Consider the following 20,855-nt stretch of genomic DNA (forward strand, 5'->3'; position numbering starts at 1 on the left):
AAACATTCATTTCCACCTTGCCCCTGTCCATTAAAAGTCACAGACAAAAGCTTCCACTCCGCATGTGACCCGTGCCACATGGAATTCACATACAGCAGACCATTAGGACAGGTGCGAGTGGCACCCTGGGCGCTGCTGGAAGCCCACTGGGGCCACAGCCCCCAACTGCCTGCTGCTGCCCACGGGCTGCTGGGTCTGGCAGGGCTCCCACGCACCTCCCTCCTCCTGCCCCTGCGGGGAGGCTGGGAGGGGACTCCTCAGCAGACGGCAGGCCTAAAGCTGCCTGCCCTGTGCCAAGGAAACCCTCTCCCAGCAAGACCTGCGGCTTCTTCATCCTTCCACGCTTCAGGGACCTTTTTACTCCAGGCAAACGGGCGAGGATCATACCCCACGGCAGCCCACTGTCAGCAGTCCACGCTTCTATCTTCACTTACAATGCAAGCAGCAATGGTTAACTCTCCTACCACAACAGCATTCATTTCTGCTGATGAGCAATGTTCTTCATTAAACACTGAATTTCAAAAGGCATTAACTATGAAGACCAAAGTTATGGCTCTATAACCATGGCACACGACCTTACACACTTAAGAATAGGGATTTTTACTCTGGAACAGGAGAAAAATATATACAGAATAACCTTCGTAAAATATCCGAACTCCCTGAGCACGGCCATGTAACACAACCTGCCCAGTAATGACCATTCAAACAGACAGTGGAATATAAAGAAATAGTTTCAATCCAGTGTACAACTACATCTACGGAAAAGCTTTAATCATAACTTTCTTGCTTATGTCATTCATAGTAGCGTTAGTTACCTGTTATGTATGTGTGTGTTTTTACTGAATCTACAACTCATAGATCTTAGATTTGTATCACTTTATTACTACATTGCATTTTTCCCCCCCTCTAAATTACAAGTAAATACTCCATATTAGCACATCTGGAAGCTCTAATAAAACAATATTCCTACAGTTATGTGAACTGTATTGGTGCCTGTGAGAAAACCGCTAGACAAGAGAGAAACCTCACCAGGTGCCAAACTCTCATTTGGCAGCTGAATGCTTAGAACTCAAATGCTGTTCTGAGTAGTTTCTCCTCCAAGACACGGCAATCAGACAAATAAGACCCTCTCTCACAAGGAAGGTCTTGTAAACAGATTTATGGTATTGTAAGCTAGTATTTACCCTGCCCCTTCGCTGTAAGACCCACTCTACAAATACATCCATATTTCAGTCACCAATGGCTACCCACACAAGTCCCCTTTGAACCCTTCTCTACCCTTCCTCCACTACATAAACCATGCTTAAAAAATACATCAAAGACATCATTTTCCTTTATGGCTTGGCAAAGCACATTCTCTTGCTACCTTTTTTCCTTTTTTCTCGTTGCAGACTCGATTTCTAAGAACTCACATTTCAGATTCCAATCAGTCTGATTATATGCGCAGAGAAATCAGATCATCTGACCTATCTCCACCAGTGTCAACTGTACCATCTGTGACAGTACACATCAGAAACACTTTTTGAGATTGCTGCTACGAAGAGCCATACATACCTTTTTTCTTTTTCATTGGTTCATGGATATCAGGGGAAGTTGGAACAGGAGATGAATCCATCGGTTCAGATTCCTCCGTTGACACCTCCACCACAGTTTCTGTGATCACATCAGGTCTCATGGCCGCATGGATAAATTCTGGGGTTGACACACAAGGAGGGACAAAAACTTCCACTATGAGGGAAGAACAAGAAAAAATATCAGATGAAGTTTCTACTTGATTATATTAATGTATCTTACATGAAAGTATTTTAAACAAAGCATATGCAACAATATAGAAAGATCCTGCTCCAACAACCCATCACCTAGAAAATCAACCCAATTCCCAAAAACAGGCATGCTTGCCAGTATTGTTAGGCATAAGACAAGTATCACACCAATATCCTTTAAAATTATATTCAACTTTAAATTAAACAAAATAGAGCCTAATCTTTGATCCTTATTCTGATCTCCATATCTTATTTTGTAGCTCTTGGGTTTCAGTTTGACCATTATTTCATCCAACACACATTAAGCAACTTCAGAAGGAACATCAAGTTAAAGTAACCATCAACATTGTTTCAGTTTTTTAAACTTGTAACACTTTGCAACACAGTGTATTCAGATATTCTTTCCAAAATAGAAAAACAGATTAAAATATTTTTCCCTTACAATAACTCTTTAGTTTAGCAATTTAAAATGTCAAATTCACAGAACATAGAATAGTTGAGGTTAGAAGTGACCTCTGGAGGGCAGCTGGTCCAACCTCCTGCTCAAGCAGGACCACCTACAGCCGGCTGCCCAGGACCTTGTCCAGACGGCTTCTGAGTATCTCCAAGCAAGGTGACTTCACAGCCTCTCAGGGCAACCTGTGTCAGTGCTCGGTCACCCGCACAGTGAAAAAGTCATTTCCTGATATTCAGACAGAAAAGTTTATTTTAAATGTGTAGCTACTCAAGCATCTCTACCCAACAACCTCTCCCAGACAAATGATTTAATCTGTAAGTATGCTTGTTACAGGGTGGAGAAATCATGTAAAAAGTCAAACAAATCAGCAGGTTTGAAATAAGCACGCGAATGTTTTGAACAGCATACAGTTCTCCACAGAAGCAGGTTTCCCAATTTGCCTGTTTTACTAATTAGCAGAAGGAGAAACAGCTCACAGAGCAGAAACTGTAGCTGACATACCAGGACTCCTGGCATCTCTCAGGCAGGTAGGAGACTCCATATGAAGCAAGGCTTCTGCAGCTTCAATTGTCTTATCCGTGCAGTGCACATTACTTCCATGAACTGATGCTTCCACTATAGAAGGATAAAAAAAAAAAAAATAATGAGAACAGATTACTTACAAAAGTCCACATGCATTGCTGTACAACTGCACTACTCAATCTTAAACATGAGAATCCCAAAACTGCCAGGTGTCTTCACACCTTTCATACCTTCCTGTCAACAGGAATGTTTAGGGAAGACACGAGACAAGCAGAACCAACACTGTCACTACTTGGATTAGATTTCTGGTTCACAACCAAGCTCCTCACTTCTATAAGGTGTGCAAGAGCTTACAGAAGCAGACTTACGGGATTTGTCTTCTGCCCTGAAGTTAATCAAAACAAACCAGATTGTAACAAGGACAGTTACAAATTAACAGAGCAGAGTAGGGAAGCAGTACCTTCCCCAACTACTATCCTATTAAAATCTAAAGGTCACCTCTCTTCAAATTTTCAGTTTATTTGGATAAATATATATATAGTGAAAACAATACAAGATTTGTTTGCAAAACATATCTGCAGTTTTGTTTTCTGACATTAATAGTATCTGTGAGTTGAGTTTAGCAGGCTTGGTTTTTAAAAAACAAAACACAAGCATAACAAACAGTATGCAGGAGGGTGTTTATGCAATAACTAAGGGAAGAAGGTAAAAATATCTCTTTTTCAAGTTCTGAAAGTTTACGAAAACTACGTAATTCTTCAAAAATAATTTACAGTAATTTCAAGCGAGCACATTTAAGCTTGATACAGCAAAGATCACAGCAACAACAGTAAACACCCACACACACACTTATCAATTAAAACTACAGTCCTATTCACGGCCAACTCTATATTCCTCACCCTTGCAAAGGTTTTTAAAAGCAGCGACTGCAGAAACACCTGTTGCACATCATCCACACTCTGGCTAAGGTACGCCGGCTCTCTCCAGTTGCTCTTTCCATTTATGGCCATCTGCTCAAAGCTGAACCGCTCCAGCGAGGCAGCCGGCAGCCCAGGAAATCTATCTTTAGCGTAAGCAGGGTCACCTATCTCCAGCGCCAGAGAAGCAAAGAGCATTCGGTAATAGTTCTCTGCAAGAACTTCAAGGCATCTATCCTGCTACTGAAAACATCTAAGAAACAACTTCAGGTTCGTTTAGTGAAAAACAGGGAAAATACTGCTAGCATTGCTTCTTACTTAAGAAAACACTAGACACAAACAGATTCACGTGGGCACACATGGGGGAAAAACCCTTGCAGCACACTGCAGTTTATTTAAAAGCAAGGATTAAGAACTTGAAAAACTTACTGGCCAGCAGACTAACTATTTAAACCAGAAGTTGAAAGTGAACGAAATCTGAAGATGCACAAATGCAAAATTCTGGGTGAATGAAACGTCTCGCTGAACCAGCCCGGCTGCCCACCCGCTGGCTGGCTACTGGGATTCCCACCACAGCCCTCTCCTGGGATGCTATTTAGGGGGCTTTATCTTTTGGAACAGCAGGTGCCTGACAAAGCTGACATTCCACCACCCTTTCACCCCAGGCTGGGAACAATAAAAGCCAACCTTAGCGTGATTCTCCCCTGCTCTTAAGGAAAGGGTCTCTATCACACCCTCTGTCCCTTGGATAATAGTGCCAATCAACAAGTGTTTTTGCACCATGATCCCTTTCCCCGGCTGTGGGTCCTGGGTGCTCCCCACGCCCAGGCAGCTGCTGTTTTTCTTCAGCTGCACAGAAACTGATGGCTAGGTTTCCCCTCATCTACCAGATAAAGCTTTCCACTGATCATCACAGTACAGCAACAATATTCAGCTGGTCATTGTACACGTATCAATTCTACACCAATACTGAAATTAGAAAGTCCAAATCAGCATTTAATATATTATTATTATTCTAACTCATGAAAAAAAGATTTAAAGCAGGTCAGCAAAGCTTTTCCACCAAGCCCTCTGCTTCCCCTGCAGCAAAGAGCTGTACAATTTTCATTTCTGTTTCTGCTGGTTACCATTTCTGGGACAACTAGTTAGCTCGCTTCTGTGCAGATATCAGGTTCAGTATTCCTCTAAGGAAACTCAAACAGTTGCCAAATCTCAATTGTAAGAGAGTACTGAATTAGCTTACTGAAATCATCTACTCTGAAATGCTTAAAAGCATACAAAATTTTCCTACTTTTGTATTCAAAGTATTTCCTACAGGAAAGTTTAGATGCTGCACCACAAGGAAGAGGTACTTAGAAGAGAGCAGTAAAAAGGCAAAAAAAGACAGCTGAAAGCCATCTTCATACTTTTCCAGTATCACAGCATTCTGCTGAGGGGCTGGTGGGGAGGGAAAGGAGACACACATACACACACACCCCCTGCATTAGGGACTAAGGCTGCAATACCATAACAGCAGAGCGAAGGAGTCACCCAGTCGCTGCCCTAAGTCACCCTTCCATTTCCAATAAACATAGCACTATCTACTCCTCGAAAGCCTCTGACATTTGAAAATACACACTTCACAAATGTTTTTCCAACATCAGTTACTAGGACTCCACTAAAATTGCCAACTAAAAGACATCAAGCAAAAAACAGTAACACTTCTGGATCTGGCTGCAACACCACACACGCCATCTCTCTATCATGACAGTTAACAAACTAACCCTAACATTGCCAAAAAGATATCTATTAAAATACTTACTGAGTGCTATTACCAAATTTGAAGTCTTCTCAGCTAGCTACATTCTCCTTTAGCCAGTCCATGCTTTTATCCTAGGAAGCATTTGTCTACCCCACGAGCAGCAGCAGTTCTCAGTATAGGGCTCAGGCAACATATTGCGCCAACGCATTTGGAAGAAAAAAGCGCAAATTTGTATCTCAACACAAATTTTACATAAAACATCTCTTTGCCACGCTAGAAAATATCTAATAGAAGACAGCAAGTCAGAGTGCTCAGTCAGGAGACACAATACTGATGAAAAATACAGCAAGAAAAGATATCCCAAAAGACAAAGCGGAGGAACAGGTTTTCTCAGAGAGGGGATGGGACGTGAGAAAACCAAGCGGCTGTTCTTGCAGACGACTACATCAAGTGTCACCAGCTGAACTACGCTTGTATCACAACACTTGGTAGCACTTCTCAGAATAAAGGCAGGGGGGAAAGCAAACCAAAGGAGCAGGATTCCGCAACTCAAAAAAAAGTGCAAACCTCAGTCAAAAGCCATCACCACAGAAAATCATTGGCAGTTATTTACTATGCAGTACCTTTTGGGCTCGTATAGCTTGTGCATTACAAACAGGCATCATCACAGCAACCTCAATCTTCTCTCAGCACATCCACAACTGTGATGCACAAGCACAGCATCACAGCAGGAAGAAAAATTTCTAACCAAAGAATGATGTGTATGACCCATTGCTTCAAAAATGCCCAAGTCACAAATTTTCTATTATAGTTACTCTATCAACTATGGTACCATTGTGCACACATACGAGACTCCCAACACTAAAACAGACTGTACTGCTTGAGTAAACAACTTGATGTAACTCTGTTACCTTACATACTCATTTCAGGAAGAATATCACTTGCCCAAATGAAGCAAAGTAGTTTACGCAGACAGAAGTAAATTTTCCAGACTTTGGTAACCAGAGTAACATGAGAACGGGCATTTACCAATCTAGAACCCATCAGAGCTGACACCACCACTTATCTTTCATTCTTTAAAAGCAAATTGCATGTTACTGCTTTTATGAAGAAACCTTCTTCCTTGGCACTTTATTTTAAAATAGTTCATCAAAATCCTCACAGAAAATAAAATCATTTCCATTTTTTAAATGTAAACAGTTAACTAGGCTAGTTGATGTCTACCTCCACTGTTGACCTAATGTCTTCTAGTTCCACTTTCTAAACAAATAGCATGTACAGTAGATTATTCAAGGCTCTCAACAGCTGTTACAAAATACCAAACTTGTAAGTCTGACAGAGCTGTACTTTAGCTTTACAGAAGAGACTGGCAACATATCCATTTTGTAACAATGTCCCCAGTTTTAACATAAAACAAGAGTAAGAAAATGAACTAAAGCAAGTGATGAGAGGAAAAAAACGGGCTGAAATTTTCAAAACGGTACTTTCTGAAACTGTGATACAGCTCCCCCCCACCTCTTTATCTCAGGAGCTATCAATGTCTACATTTACAAGGTCAACACTTTAACTGTAGCACCTGATTTACAATAGCTTATCCTTTAATACTATCAGGCAACCAGAGCAATACTTTAATGAAGAATTCACAATTCCAAGCATGGAACTTGGTCAAGAGTGACTACACATACACCAACAGACCTCATTAAAGTTTATTGGCGTTCACATGCTTGTTTTATCTCAGCATTTACAAGACCACAATAAACAGCACTGGAAGGTAGTAACAGTCCTTAAGCCACAGTTTAATTAAAAACACTTGAATTGCCTGTGTAGGTAATACCCAGAAACGTTTTTGTGTTCAACACTTGATTGGAAAAGAAAGCGTTTTCAACTTGCTGCTTGTTTTATGGCACACATTTGTTCAGAAACTGAAAAACAGTTCCTTGGGATTTTTAGGATTTCCCGAAGCCTGGCTCTGTTCGTTCAGACGTTTCAGCTGCATACAATTTAGGAATGATACATAACCCACTGCATACCAGCAATCAATAATGAAGATGAGAGCAATCATCTCAAAGCACTTGTTTCCCTGCGAGCTGTCTGTTATCAGCCCAATATTGAAAGAAATACTAGCTGTGAAGCCAAAAACATATCTTTGTAAAGTTATTTAAGAGTAATTCTTACAACCAGCAATTAAGATAACCTAAAGCAGTAACAATTTTGGTCCAGCTTTCTTCCCGCAGTTATCAAACACTCTGAAGTTTTGTCAACACTGAGGCCAGCAGCCACAGGAAAAGGCAAGGCATAATGAATATAATCCCTCGGGATAAACGATTCCTCTCTTAAATCCACATGATACCATCTACGCACATAAATAAGTAAACAGATACAGTATCCTCATAGTATGGTGACGGGAATACTAGACACGTGTAGCTATCTGTATCCCTCACTGCAATGCAAACATCAAAAAAAAGAATTAAGTTGGCTGGGCTCAGGACTTCAGAAAGAGCAATACAAAGGTCATTTGTTATTTGTCTAAGGGTTGGCTCACAAGCAATCTAGTTACGGTGACTTAAGAAGCTGCTGACACAATAATCAACTACTTAAACGTTCTCTATTCATCCACAACCAAAAGTAAAAACCAACTAACTGAGATCTCCTGCAGCAGCGAGCCCGGCACAAATCAGAAATGTGTTCTTACTGGCAAAGTGAGGCTACCTTCTCTGTCACACACGGGCGAGTGTCTAAATCCTCATGACATGCTCCACTTCTGTTCTGCAGCAGGGCGGTTCTTCACTGCTTTGTTGTGGGTTGTTTGGTGTGTGTCTGGGGTTTGTTCCCACTCCTCTAAGAAATCCTGGGTGTTTTCCCACATTAAATAAAATAAACCATTACGAAGATTGGGAAACTTGCCGCCCGTTTTTAAAAGGGTATCTTAATACATCAGTAAATGACAGAGCATTTACCTTTCGCACATGCTCATACGAACCTACTGCCATGTGAAGGCAAAACCAGTACAAGGGTGCGCTACCAGTGAGTTCGTGTCCAGGCACCAACCGCACCATTTGTTACCTACAGCGCTGCACGCCGCGCTGCTGCGGACGGTTGCCAAGGACTGCTGTCAGAAGTTGAGCTCCACGTTGTAACGACAAAGCAGATCACAGCTGGTATGATCTCCGCGTAGAAGTGAAGGTTTGACATCGCATTTGTGGTCTGGAGCAGCGTGCCCTCGCTCGTGCTCTCTCCAGGGCCACGCGGCACAGACAAACCCCAGGACGACCGCAGCGCGCTCTCGTCAGGAGTGGCACACTTAACGGAGCCAGAAGCGGTCCCAGACACGTCCCCGACCAGGTACCGGTGCCCGGGCAAACGGCAGCGGCGGTGCTGGGCAAGGGGCTTCGCGATGAGATCGGGCAGAGGAGCGGCCAGGAGGCGCGCGGCACCCGCACGGGCGTCCCGCTCCGCCGCGCCCTTCCCACCCCCGCTGGCACCGCGGCCCCGGGCTGCCATGGGGCTCCCGCTGACCCGGCCCCCGTCTGCCGGGAGGGGTGGCCACGTGCGGCCCGGCGGCGGCAGCAGCGGCTCTGCCCCCACTTCCGTGTTTACACTCCGCTTCCCTCCAATTCCGTGCGCGCCCCGTCAGCGCCGCGGGGAGCCGCCACTCCGGCGCCCGACGCCCGCCCATTGGCGGCCGCCGCGCCCCGCCCCGCCCCACCGCCCTCCGGCCGCCAACGGCGGTGGCCCCCATTGGCGCGCGGCGGCCGCCACTCCCCTCCCGCGCGGGGGGCCCCGGGGGAACGCGCCGCTTCCGCTACGCAGCGCGCGTGGGGGAGGGGGCGCCGCTCCCCGCGCCGCTTCCCCCCCCCCCCGCCCCCCCTGCGCCGCACACGTGGGGCCGCGGCCCCCGCCCGCCGCCGCCTCCCCCCGCCCCGCCGCCGTCAGCGCCGAGTTTGAAAGGGCACCGGGGGGGGGGGGGGGACGACAGCGGGGGGGAGCGGAGGGGGGGCGGCGCACGGGTGCGCAGCGCCCGGTGAGGCCGGGCCGCGGCCCTGAGTGCGGCGGCTCTCGGCCTGCCCGCTCAGACAGCGTGGTGCTGGCGGGAGCGGAGGGGAGGGCCGGGCGGGCGGACAACAACCTCGCACACTTCCTGGTTCTCGCCGCGGCCGCGCAAACCCGCAAAACTCCTCCGCCCGCCCCGCCGCAACTTCCGCCGGGGGCAGCGGGGCCGCCCGCGCCGGGGGCAGGTGCCGCCGCCCGCACGCCGGGCCGGCCGCTACCACGGTCATCACTTCCTGATCACCCTCCATGGCTTCCCCGCCCGCCGCCAGAGCGCGGCGTGCGCCGCGGCGTCCTTCCTCCCTCCGCTCCCTGCTCCGGCGCTCCCCCCGGCCCGGCCCGGCGCCCCCGCCGACGCGGCGCGGCTTACCGGCCCGGATGAGGAGGTCGAGCTGGTTCGTGGGCCCCTCATGCAGGGACGTCGCCATGTTTACGCTGCCGGAGCGGCTTCACATTGACCGGGGGGCGGGCGCGCGGCGGGCACGCGCGGGGGGGGGGGGGGGGGGCCGACGGCAAGGCGCGCTCCCGCGGGGCGGCGCGAGGCGGCGGGCGGCGCGGGCACCGCCACGGCGCGGCGGCGGGAGCGCTTCCTGCGGGGCGGCGCGGCGCACGCGATCCTTCCGCCGCCGGCCTCTAAACAGGAAGTGCCGCGCCGGCACTCGCCGCCGCCGCAGCGCGGGGCCGCCCGCGGGCGGGGGAAGCCGCCGGGGCCCCGCCGGCCGCCCGCGCCCCGGAGCGCCGCCGGGCGAGGGCGCAGGCAGCGCCGCCGCCGGTGACGCTCCGTGCCCGCGGCACCCCGCGCATCCCTGAAGCGCTGTTTCCCTGGCGGGTCTCCCCGCTGACGGGGCTGCCCCCGGGCTGTGCCAGGAAACTTCGGGCCTCCCTCGGCGCCAGGCACCGCGCAGCCCTGCGAGCCACAGGCCCCATTCTCCAGCAGAGTTGTGGGGGGGAAAAAGCCGCACTGCTTTCCTAATTTTAAAAACCCCGCCGACGCCGCTGCGTTTTGGGGTTGTGTCCTCTCCCCGGTGAAGAGCCACCTGCTTGAGCGGCCGGACATAAGCAGCAGCCGCAAGATCGCGTTCTCCAGGCTCCCCGGCCGAGCCCCCGCACCGCGGGTCCTCGGGGCCAAACTCCAGAGCCGCGCGCCAGCTGCAACCAAGCCCGTCCCGCGCGGAGACACGCGTGGGAACGCGCCACTAGCGCCACGCGCCCTGCCCCGGCCGACACGGCGGAGCCGTCGTCAGGAGGATGAGCGACTGCCCGGAGAGGCTCCCCGGCACACGACGGCGTCGGGCGCCAGCTGCACCAGTCTGACAGTCAGGAATCTCTCCTCCTCTCGCCTTTTAGTTGCCCCGGGATCCCGGTCGCAAGCGAGAATTTAGAAGCGTTTTTCCCCAGCACAGAAATCTAAAAATGGTATCCAGCACAAATCGCCTCCGACTGGCAACCTCAGTATCTCAAAATTCTGCCAGATCACGCTCCTACTACAACTCTCAAGGCTTTTTAGGAATACAGTTTAATGACTATATTTATATATGCGAATAAAAATTCAAGCATTTTGTAGACCTCACTCATCTATTGCTGGCTACAAGGAATGACACTTGTTCATCGTCTCGCCGGGTAATGAACAAGCCCTGCAAGCGAGATCGTTCCTCCTCGCATTCAAGCCGTGACATCTCAGGGTAGCTCTGCACTAGAGTTCTGCCAGCCGAGCTCTCTCCAGCCAGCAGCGTGGACAAAAAAGGCACTCTCTCACCAGCTGTGAGGGCAGAAAGCTCTCGCACAGCTACAGCCCTGCCAACAGCAGAGCGCTCCTGCCAGCTTACGTTGGTCAGAGAGGTGGAAGAGCAGCGTTAACAGGATCCCTTCTCCCAGCCTGTTTCCACCAGGGGACTCTGCTGTGTTCTCCAGTGGGAATTTTTCCAGCGGAGACAAGCCCAAGGACAACTAAAGGCATTTTACGTAGGCACACACTTAAATGTGCAACAGAACTTCAGTGCTCTTCATTAAAGCATCCTCAAACTGAAGTGGAAACCTCACGCAGTGTAGCTTAGCAGCACCGCACATTCAGCCTACACACCGAGTACTGACATAACTGTGTCCCGACGTCACTTGGCCCTGTGTACCTGCTGTTGTTACACATCATCATCTACCCACACTTCTCTTCAAGCAGTTAGGTGCGCAGCAGTAAAAGACAGTTAAAAAGAGTTTAGTCCCAGATCAAAAGGTGCACCAAGACACTAAATGCCTTTGAAGATCCAGATCCTTGTCAACAAGAGTTCAGACTTACATACTTTGGAAAAAGATACACTCGCAGTTTGTTGCCTTACTAGTCACTATGTAATTCAGTGAGGATTGTTTACTTATTGCAGCTTCCAGCCACAAAATGAAGCGTTTGACTTGTATCCAAGTTGTTCTGTCTACCCCCTGCGGGTAGAATGAAGTTTTGCCTAAGATACATGGACTCCCTGAATAAGTGCATTCAAGTAATCTGCGTGTGAGATTTTTGACAAACACCACGTGTCCGAAATGAATTAAAAAAAAAAAAGTATAAAACGTCAAAGCTCTTGGTTTAATACTGGTTTTCTAAGCAGCATTTATTTATTACTGCGAGCACAGATTTAGCACAGTGTTTGCCAATTCACATGAAATGGACTTTAACAGCTGCACACGTTATTCCGATCCTTCACCCTCTCTCTGATCGTACAGAGAGTATCACTGGATGCCCAAGAGATTCCAGTCAGTTGAAGAAAGGCCAAGCCTATGCACTTTGAAGATGATAATGTAAGAAACTACAATAAATCTGCAAAGTGATCATTTTGACCTGTGCCCAACTTAGTTATACAAATATAATACTAAAGCATAACACTGTCTTTAAGGAGGAATGTGATTTTCCCCAAAAGCTCTGCAGTTCTGTCTGTTTAAACTATATGATTTCCAGTATTTGATGCTGAACACTAACTAATCTGTCATGCTAATAAAATCTTAGTATTTCAGGGAAAAACAGACAGTCAATAGGGAAAAAAGTAAACACGCACTTAACTTTCTGATCTCTGGTAAAGCCTCCTTTCTAGGCAGAAGGCTAACAAAGAGGGATACAAAATCTGCTCAAAGAACGAGGCAAGAAATAATTACTGTAATCTAACAGGCCTACATCAAATTGCAGATTAATTTCTGTTTCTGTGGCATTAAGAAAGTAGAAAAAAAATACAGACACAGATCCCCAAACAGCATCATTCTTTGTCAGAGAGAAATATATCTATTAGCCTTTTTTGCCTTTTTTTTTTTTTTTTACTTTTAGAGTGTACAGAGACTAAGCTTTATTGTCATTTTTTAAACCACACGCTCAGCTGTCAAGATAGCCAAGCGGACCTACATGCTCATCACGTGCTATACCTACCAACTGCCAGAAGAAAAAAAAAAGTCAACAGGTTCTAATCTGCAGGAAAGCTACCATTCAAAACTAGGCTTATGACACACAGGAGTGTAGTAAGTGTAAGCCTTAAGTCATTTCCAGACAACAAGAAGCTATCGCATTTTTAGCTGACAGCACCTCCATCCCTGTGCACTTCAGAGCCTTTAGTAGATAAGAAACTCGGAAAACAGGAACACACAAGTGAACTGTAACCCCCGACTTCTGTGAATACAGGAGTAAAATATCTCCCAGCTCATGCTTTCCTGTTAAGGGATATGGGCAACTTTGTTCACATTAATGGAAATAAGCTTCACTTCTTTGCAATATACATCAGTTAAATTTCATCCTGATTTTTCTGAAAAAGTGAAAGACAACTCAAGAGAACAAGCTGGATGCCATTAATTACATGCAAGACAGCAGATCTAGAAATTCAAAACATGAAAAACTGGAAGGTTTCAGCAAATTTGCAGAAGTGGTTGGGAGCGGGATCATCAATTATCTTAAGCATTTCATTGAACAGTCCTTAAAACTAACACAGCATTCAGCGACCACAGAGGAACTGTCAGTCTCCTCTCCCAGAATCTCCTATGCAAAGTTGCCTTTCCCACAGTTCTGACAAATATATTGAAAACATTCTCCAGTAATAGACTAGTTTCTCTTGGAAGAGAAATTTCATAAGCTTATTTGATAAGCTTTATAACTTGAATTCGTAAAAGTACAACCTTCCAATGGCACCTTTTTTCTTCACTGACAGCAAATCATGAACCAGGAAAAAAAAAAAAGTATTTAACTACTTTTAGCCACAGAGGATTCCAGTTGTATTCTAGTATGAGAAAGCTACCCTGGGAAAAGGCAATTATCTTAAAATAGTTACTTATTCTTACAGAGGCGATTTGTTTGACTTCATTTAAGTAAGTAGTCAAGGGTAGATGGCAATCTGTCTGAGGGTAGCATTTGCAGTCCACATGAGAAATTGCAAATGATAACAGAGGAACAATACTGAAACACCAACCAAGCTAAAAAGCTTCAAGTAACTTCAGCAGTCCATGTATGTCCTGTCCTGAGTGCCAAAACCACCTACAAATTTTAAGTAGTTACAGAAAGGTCAGTTTTGCCCAGCATCCTGAGGAAATTCACATCTAATAATTACAGAAGTAGTTGCTGTCCTCAACAGCAGGCTATCAAACTGGTGATAATTATTACTGTATTGCAAGGGTAACAAAACAAAGAAACATTTTTAACAGTCAAATTCCAGAAACATGCAAGAAGATGCAGCAGTCTCCTTTACCAGCAGATCAGCATAATCATTACCATCTGCTGTGGATTCCATAGTAGAAAATTGCAAAAGTCATAGCAAAATAACCACAAAGTGTCCCTAGAGGAACCAGGGAAATACTGTAGAAAGGGGTCAGTGACCACACCAAGCTCATCTTCTTGACTACACCATATGAAGTTTAATAATACCAAAGGCACGAGTCTGTCCCAATCTGCACCTTTAAGCGGACTCAGGTTCCTGGTCTCACTATTCATATGGCAATTAGTGATTCCATACAGAAAAGAAAATGTGTTCTCAGTGTTTTATACTACCTTCAACAAACGAAAAGGAGTTACCTAAATAGCAAGGGTCTACATTCCAACGTTACTACTTGTGAATGCGAAATAAGAAAAACTTGGGCTGTTCCCCCGCTCCCCCCCACAAACACACACACAAAAAATATATATGCACTTCCCTGCCTTATAAGGAAGTTATTTAATTTCAGGCCAGTCTAGCAGACAATTATAGACAAGGTATTTGCATAGCACATCACATGATTTTACAAAATTAACAGTATTTGACATTGGTAATAGGCTGGCACACGAACTATGCCACCGTGAAGCAACTTCTCTGTTCACGACCGAGCATTTACAATTCCTTAACTTCTCAGATAACAACAAACATCTATTCTATAAGCCCACTGAATCTTTGTAAGGACTAAACGTCCTGCTCAAACACACATGGCTTTACCGTGATCTAGAATTTGTTGTCAACTACAATCTCCCTTTTTAATATGCAGATCACCTTTAGAAATTATTACTTTCAAGTTTGTCCACTATACTTTGATCAATGAAGACCACTGGCTCTTGTGTGCTCATACCACGATGGTTTTGGCATGCCATATGGCATTCTAATTTCAAGATACAGACTGCAAAATTTTCCAGCTTGCATTAGCAAAACACTGTGGCTGAGTCTTCACAGTAACATCCTACAATTTCTCACTCCCAGTTGCAACCAGAGTTGGGAGTTTAGAGTGCATCTGTACATCTGAAGTCCAACCCATGATGCTGCACACCAGCAAGCCATTCAACCAGCCTCACATCAGCCTCAGAATACAAAAATTATGCCCAATGTGTAGTTAAAATTAGGCTTTATTACAAAACACTTCATCTTGCAGTGTTTTTTCAATACGAATGGAGTACTGAATGCAACAAGGCGGAAACCTGAAATCGAGGAAGAACTGGACACCACAACCAGGCTGCTATTGTTACATAAAAAAATTATCATCCATAGAGCAGCTGCACAGCTCTTTTCATTAATTTTTCAGAAAAGGAAACACCAACAAAGATGACATAAAATTGAAGTTGCAGTTCAATTTTGTTTCTGAATTAATAATCTTACTGAGAACAGATGTATACACCCTTGGCACAACTGCTCCAAGTGCTATACAATAGCACGTGCAATGGGAGGGGGATCATTCTGTTTCACTGTCATCAATATTTAACTAGCAAAAATACAATGGATTTCTTGGCAAAGTGAGAACTAACATTGATGTAGCAGCAGCATGGTGTCAAAAATAAAATTAGCTCACATTCAAATGATAAATTTTTAACCCACAAATGTGTGAGAGACATCTAATTCTTGCAGCAGAGCGAGTACTGTATGCAAAGTTTTATCTTGTTTTTGTCTAGCTCATGGGCTTCATCCTAGCTCTTTGATGCAGGCAGTACCAACTTAAGCTGACAGTTTAATGAAGTTGTTAGTGTCCAAACTCTTGCTTGTAGTCAGCACAGTCTTCTAAAGCGAACTGCTCTCCAGTTTTAAAATTATGATCAAGCTGTCAGTGTAAGGAAATGAAGTTCAATCAATAGGCTATGTCAGCACTACCAAAATGTACACCAGATGTTCCTGTTAACTCACTTTTTTGGTAAGAGGCAGTTTAATCAAATAATGTCTGGACAGAATGAATGATAATGTTGTTTTGTCTGTCCCTTACATACACATGTCATCAAAGGTAAGACTCTAACCAGATCTAATACTGAGTTCTTAGCATATGATATTTGACAACTGATGAAAACCTATTTGAGATAAACAGCAGAGTTCTCAGGCTCAAATTCACACAAAAGAAGTCAGAAGAAAGCAGTCAGTCATAATGAGAGAACACATACAGAGGCAGAAAGAAGACAGATAATAACTAAAGACTTCACATAGATATACAAAGCTGGTTCCTACAGTGATAACAGTGTAAGTAGTAACTGTAATTTCCTCTGTAAAAGAAGATTTGCCTTAAAGTACATACTTTATTAATGTATTTTTTTGAAATCAGGGGAGGAGTTAAGCCTAAACTCTCTGTTTATTCAAACTCCTCCCCACTTAAAGGATGGCTATGAATTTACATAATAGTTTCAACAAAGTTCCTGGTGGCAAAAAAAAAAAAAAATATTATAGACAAACATACCATCATTGTTGTCTTTGTAGCTCAATATTTTTCCATCAGATCGCAATCCTGGAGGGGCTCATTTTCAGATCCCCATTTTTTCAGGCAGATCTTCTACCCCCCTGTGGCAATAACATTTTTAGAATTAAAACAGACTTTCAACTTGCACCACAGGCAGGATTTCTGATGGAACATCAAATTCAAAAATGTGATAGTTCACAAGTCGAATCGACTCTCAACTTCCCAAAAGCAGTAGTTTTGGTTCTTTTTTTAAAGTTGTGGAAAAAAAATCTCAAACCTGTACTTGCAGCATTGATGATTAATAAAAAAATAAGGGGAAAAATACTATTGATACAAGAGGTTATATTCATTGAATGAATTAAATCAGGGTCTATATTGGCAGTATGATTTTGTTATATCCCTCACAGGGATCAAACCTTACTGTACTTACAGCAACATTTGCTTAATAGCTTCCTACTGTTTGTAAACAACAAACACCACTGGATTTGCAAATTCATCCGAAGTGAGTTAACACAGAAGAAAAATAGTACCAGTGCAGTCTTAAGATCAGTAAGAAGGGAGTTCAGAAAGTACTAACCGATTTTAATGACAATGTTCCAGATAACTTGGCATTTTAAAAATAGCATTATCCTACTCACATACTCATCTAATGCCTTATTTGACTAAAAGACTAGGCATCATCCATGTATAAGATCTGCAGATCATGACTGTGGTTCCTCCAGCACTGCACATACGGTAAATCCAAAGATTAGATTACCTCATTAGCACACCTACACATCCACATTACGGGTTCTGTGTTGTGACAGATAAACAGAACTACACCAACTGTTAATTTCAAACTGACTGCTTCTTAAAAGACAGCAGCTTCTACTGTCACGTAAACTACAAAGGTTTTGCTGCATAAATCCTAAAATTGAAGGGCTATTTACTTTAAGGACAGATAACTACTCTGGAAATGGAAGCCAACAAAATTTGGATATTACTAAATAATCATTAAGAAGTATGTATTCTTTAGGATAGGAACAACTTTCACTGTTGCACTAAACAAAACTGTAACTCAGTCCCCAATAGTCTAAAGGTACTGCTCCTAAGAATGATTAACATACACACAGGAAAAAAGATTTAAAAGCTATGTCAATCTAAAGCTTATACTTTCCCTTTCAAACATTACAAAAGGCACTCACTACTTCCACTGAGAATGTTGTAAGGGCACCTAAAAAGATGAAAAATCCTACATTTCGTTTTTCCTAGAAAACTCCTTTGTCGAGATTTTTTTCTATTCCAAGCAGACAGATATTTTTTTTCTGTAATAGGACAAAAAAAAAAAAGTAACTTGAACCATTAAGTCTTTCTTGTTTGTTAAAAGACTCTTGGTTTTTTTACTTTTATAGTTCATGGATTAATATTATAGCTAAAGGCTTCATTATAATTAACAGTCCTTGATTAATGAATCAAGATAGATTAGTGGGAAACAGGCTGGAAGGAGTCTGACAGGCAAGAAAACCCCCACACTTCACTAGAATTAACAAAAAATTCATCAGTACTTACAGATTTGTAGCTATTTATAACGATTATATGGCATATCTTGTTTGAATTGTGGTTTAATGTATGTGAGAAGTTTTTTTAATACAAAACTACATCACAGGTCCTGCTTCTGCCCTTGACTCAGCACTGACAGACCTTACAGTCCAGAGAGTCTCAAATCCAATCAGAATCACAAACCACAAATAGAATCGTTCATTCAATGCACAGCACAAACCATCTCTCTAGTGTCCTATGTAAATTTTACCACATCAGCTACCCCACTACATTTATCACAAAGGGTACTGATCCCTGTCTCTGAAGGCTAGAATAATGCTACATTTTACTAAATTACACAGCTTTAGATTAAATACAAAGTAGCTGGAGGCTCTTGGAATATGTATGTTGCAACACTGTAAAGCATGTAAATCAGTAGTCATTGGAATTGCCAACGGATTGACACAAGAAGGGAAAAGAAAAAAATCAGGTTCATGGCCAACAGTAGGGATAATGACAGCTGGGTGTGTATTATGTTATGTGCACAGGTATCATTTCAAGTACTGCCAAGACTTCTTTAAGATGGGTTGTTAGTGTTTACCATGCTGTCTGTAGAGTCTAGAACCACAATAGGTATTAAGTCTACTTATTCTTGGTGCAACAACTATACATCTACTAAATAACGTGAATTTTTTTGTAGCAATTAATTCTGACATTTATAAAGTAGTATCAATGGAGACTAATTTAGCAATGATGCATTTTTCTTTAGATGCACAGAAATCACTGTTGCACATATCTAAATTATGATCATTAGCATAAGAAATGTATGTACTTCAGAAAACTAGCATATTAAAATATTCTTTAAATAAGCATTATTATACCTTGTTTACTTGTTTCTGCCTCAGCCTGCTTTCTCATTAACATTTACTATGGCACCTTTAACCACCTCTCCAACATCAAATTGCATCCTGCCCAGAGCCTAGTATCTCCTCCCTTCCCGTATAAACACAAAAAATAAAAAATGCACTTTGATTCACTCTCCTGAAACTCATTGCTAATAATGGCGCATTACCAAAACAAATGTTTCTTGGGGCCTTTATACCTTCTCTTCACCCATTTTACCTCTCTGTATGAGCAATGAATTCAGAAGGACTCTCGGCTGTACCCAAACGTGTGGGTCAAAACACACCCCACAACATTGCCTCCCTCAGAACCGTGATGTGTAATTACATCATGGAAGTGCACTGGATTAATGGTATACACACTATATAAATAATAATGAAAAGTTGGCTTATGGGAACGGGTGCGCAAGCGGAGTTTACCTCTCCCTCCAAAGACTTTTTGGAATCACAAATTATAACATTCATTAATAGCTTTTAAAATCTTCATTAGATTTTAATTTCTCCACTATACTACTGTAAATTGGTTTTTTAGTGTACGTTATCTTTAAATTCTATAACAAAACTATTAAACCAAAGGTTTAAATATCTGAACTTTTAAAAATACTTTATTGTTATTATACTAAATTTTAAGGACATATTAACATCAAAGTTATTGTGAAATTAAAAAAAAAAAACACAAAAACAAACACCACCAAACTTTCTGCAGACAAGCAAGACACACGTCCCTTAACATGTCCAGCCACAAACTCAACAAATTATCATATCAACTTTCCTATAAATTTAAGATTGTACTGTCAAATATCAATACTTGGAAGCAGCCACACATCTCTCTCTTTGAACAGTAGCTTAAAAAAAAATTCCTACAAAGAGCTGCAAGGTTTTTATTGCCATTTCCACAAATTTATTTTGGCTGGAAAATGGTACTTAAAAACACACAGAGTTCATATGCAGTAGCTCTTTATCCTAAAAGAACTGTTCTGCTAGCCATTGAGCTATCAAAATCTTAAAAGAAACAGCATATTTAATGTTTAAAATACAACACTTTGGAATTCAAAAGCCTTCAAAGTATAAGCTCTTGAAGGTTTTCACGTACAAGTTTAATTTATAAAACTCAGCTTCTTGGGAAGAACACCCTCACATCTCACTTACCTTAACCTTAGAAGTTTTATCACCACAGTCAAAAAAATAATTTAAAAAAAAAATCGTATCTTTTCTTTATAGTAATTTGTTGAACTTGTAATTAGCATATTTAATTCAGAACACAATTGAATGAACTGGATTTGCAAGTATTCTCCCAAAACCTGAACCATTAGTTCATGCACATCTTATGAAGCTGACGCAGGTGATTTTTCATGCGTGCCACAGGACATTAACATTGAGATTCAGAAAGATGTATGAGTAACTGCATCCACTGTTTAGGGAGAAATTTGAACTGAAACCTTCCTAATCCGATCGAAATGCACATATGTTTACTGGGCTGCAAAGTTACGCAGCTGAGAGAAGAGTCTCTGAGCTTTGAGCTGAGAGAAGAGTCTCTCAGCTTTGTTTCGCTTGCCTGACCTCCTGAATTCAAACTCCAACTCTAAATTAGGCAATCCGAGGAGAGGAACATACGCTATCCATGTTCTATATCATCAGCTCAGCATGGAGTACCCAAGAGGACCTGTGCCCCCGTTGGTTGCAGTTCTGTGTACTCCCTACCCCAGCACCCACCAGGCTCTTAGCTACATCAGCAAGCTAACCCAGCAGAAAGTTAACCCAGCAAAAAAATAGCTGAGGGCTTCCCTGCTATTTTTTCTTGCAAAAATTAGGATACTGAAATAGATAAAAAAGGTTCAACAACTATGAGAAGCAGCACAA

General features: G+C 43.4%; 1 protein-coding gene across 4 annotated transcripts in view; it reads right to left on the bottom strand.

Annotated features, from left to right (window-relative positions):
- Positions 1 to 20,855, bottom strand: part of ELF2 (E74 like ETS transcription factor 2) — a 38,651-nt gene that overhangs the window by 7,831 nt on the left and 9,965 nt on the right. For 2 of the 4 annotated variants that reach the window (XM_075420980.1, XM_075420981.1), the window contains 2 exons: positions 2,722 to 2,835; positions 1,555 to 1,728 (listed from right to left, as the gene is read on the bottom strand). In XM_075420980.1, the coding sequence (XP_075277095.1) occupies positions 1,555 to 1,728; positions 2,722 to 2,835 (288 nt within the window). Of the gene's footprint in view, positions 1 to 1,554; positions 1,729 to 2,721; positions 2,836 to 3,641; positions 3,901 to 9,817; positions 9,914 to 20,855 lie in introns of those variants that run through there. The other 2 variants (XM_075420982.1, XM_075420983.1) reach the window with 2 other exon arrangements.

This window comes from Opisthocomus hoazin, chromosome 5 (assembly GCF_030867145.1).
Source record: "Opisthocomus hoazin isolate bOpiHoa1 chromosome 5, bOpiHoa1.hap1, whole genome shotgun sequence".
In the NCBI taxonomy this organism is placed as follows: domain Eukaryota; kingdom Metazoa; phylum Chordata; class Aves; order Opisthocomiformes; family Opisthocomidae; genus Opisthocomus; species Opisthocomus hoazin.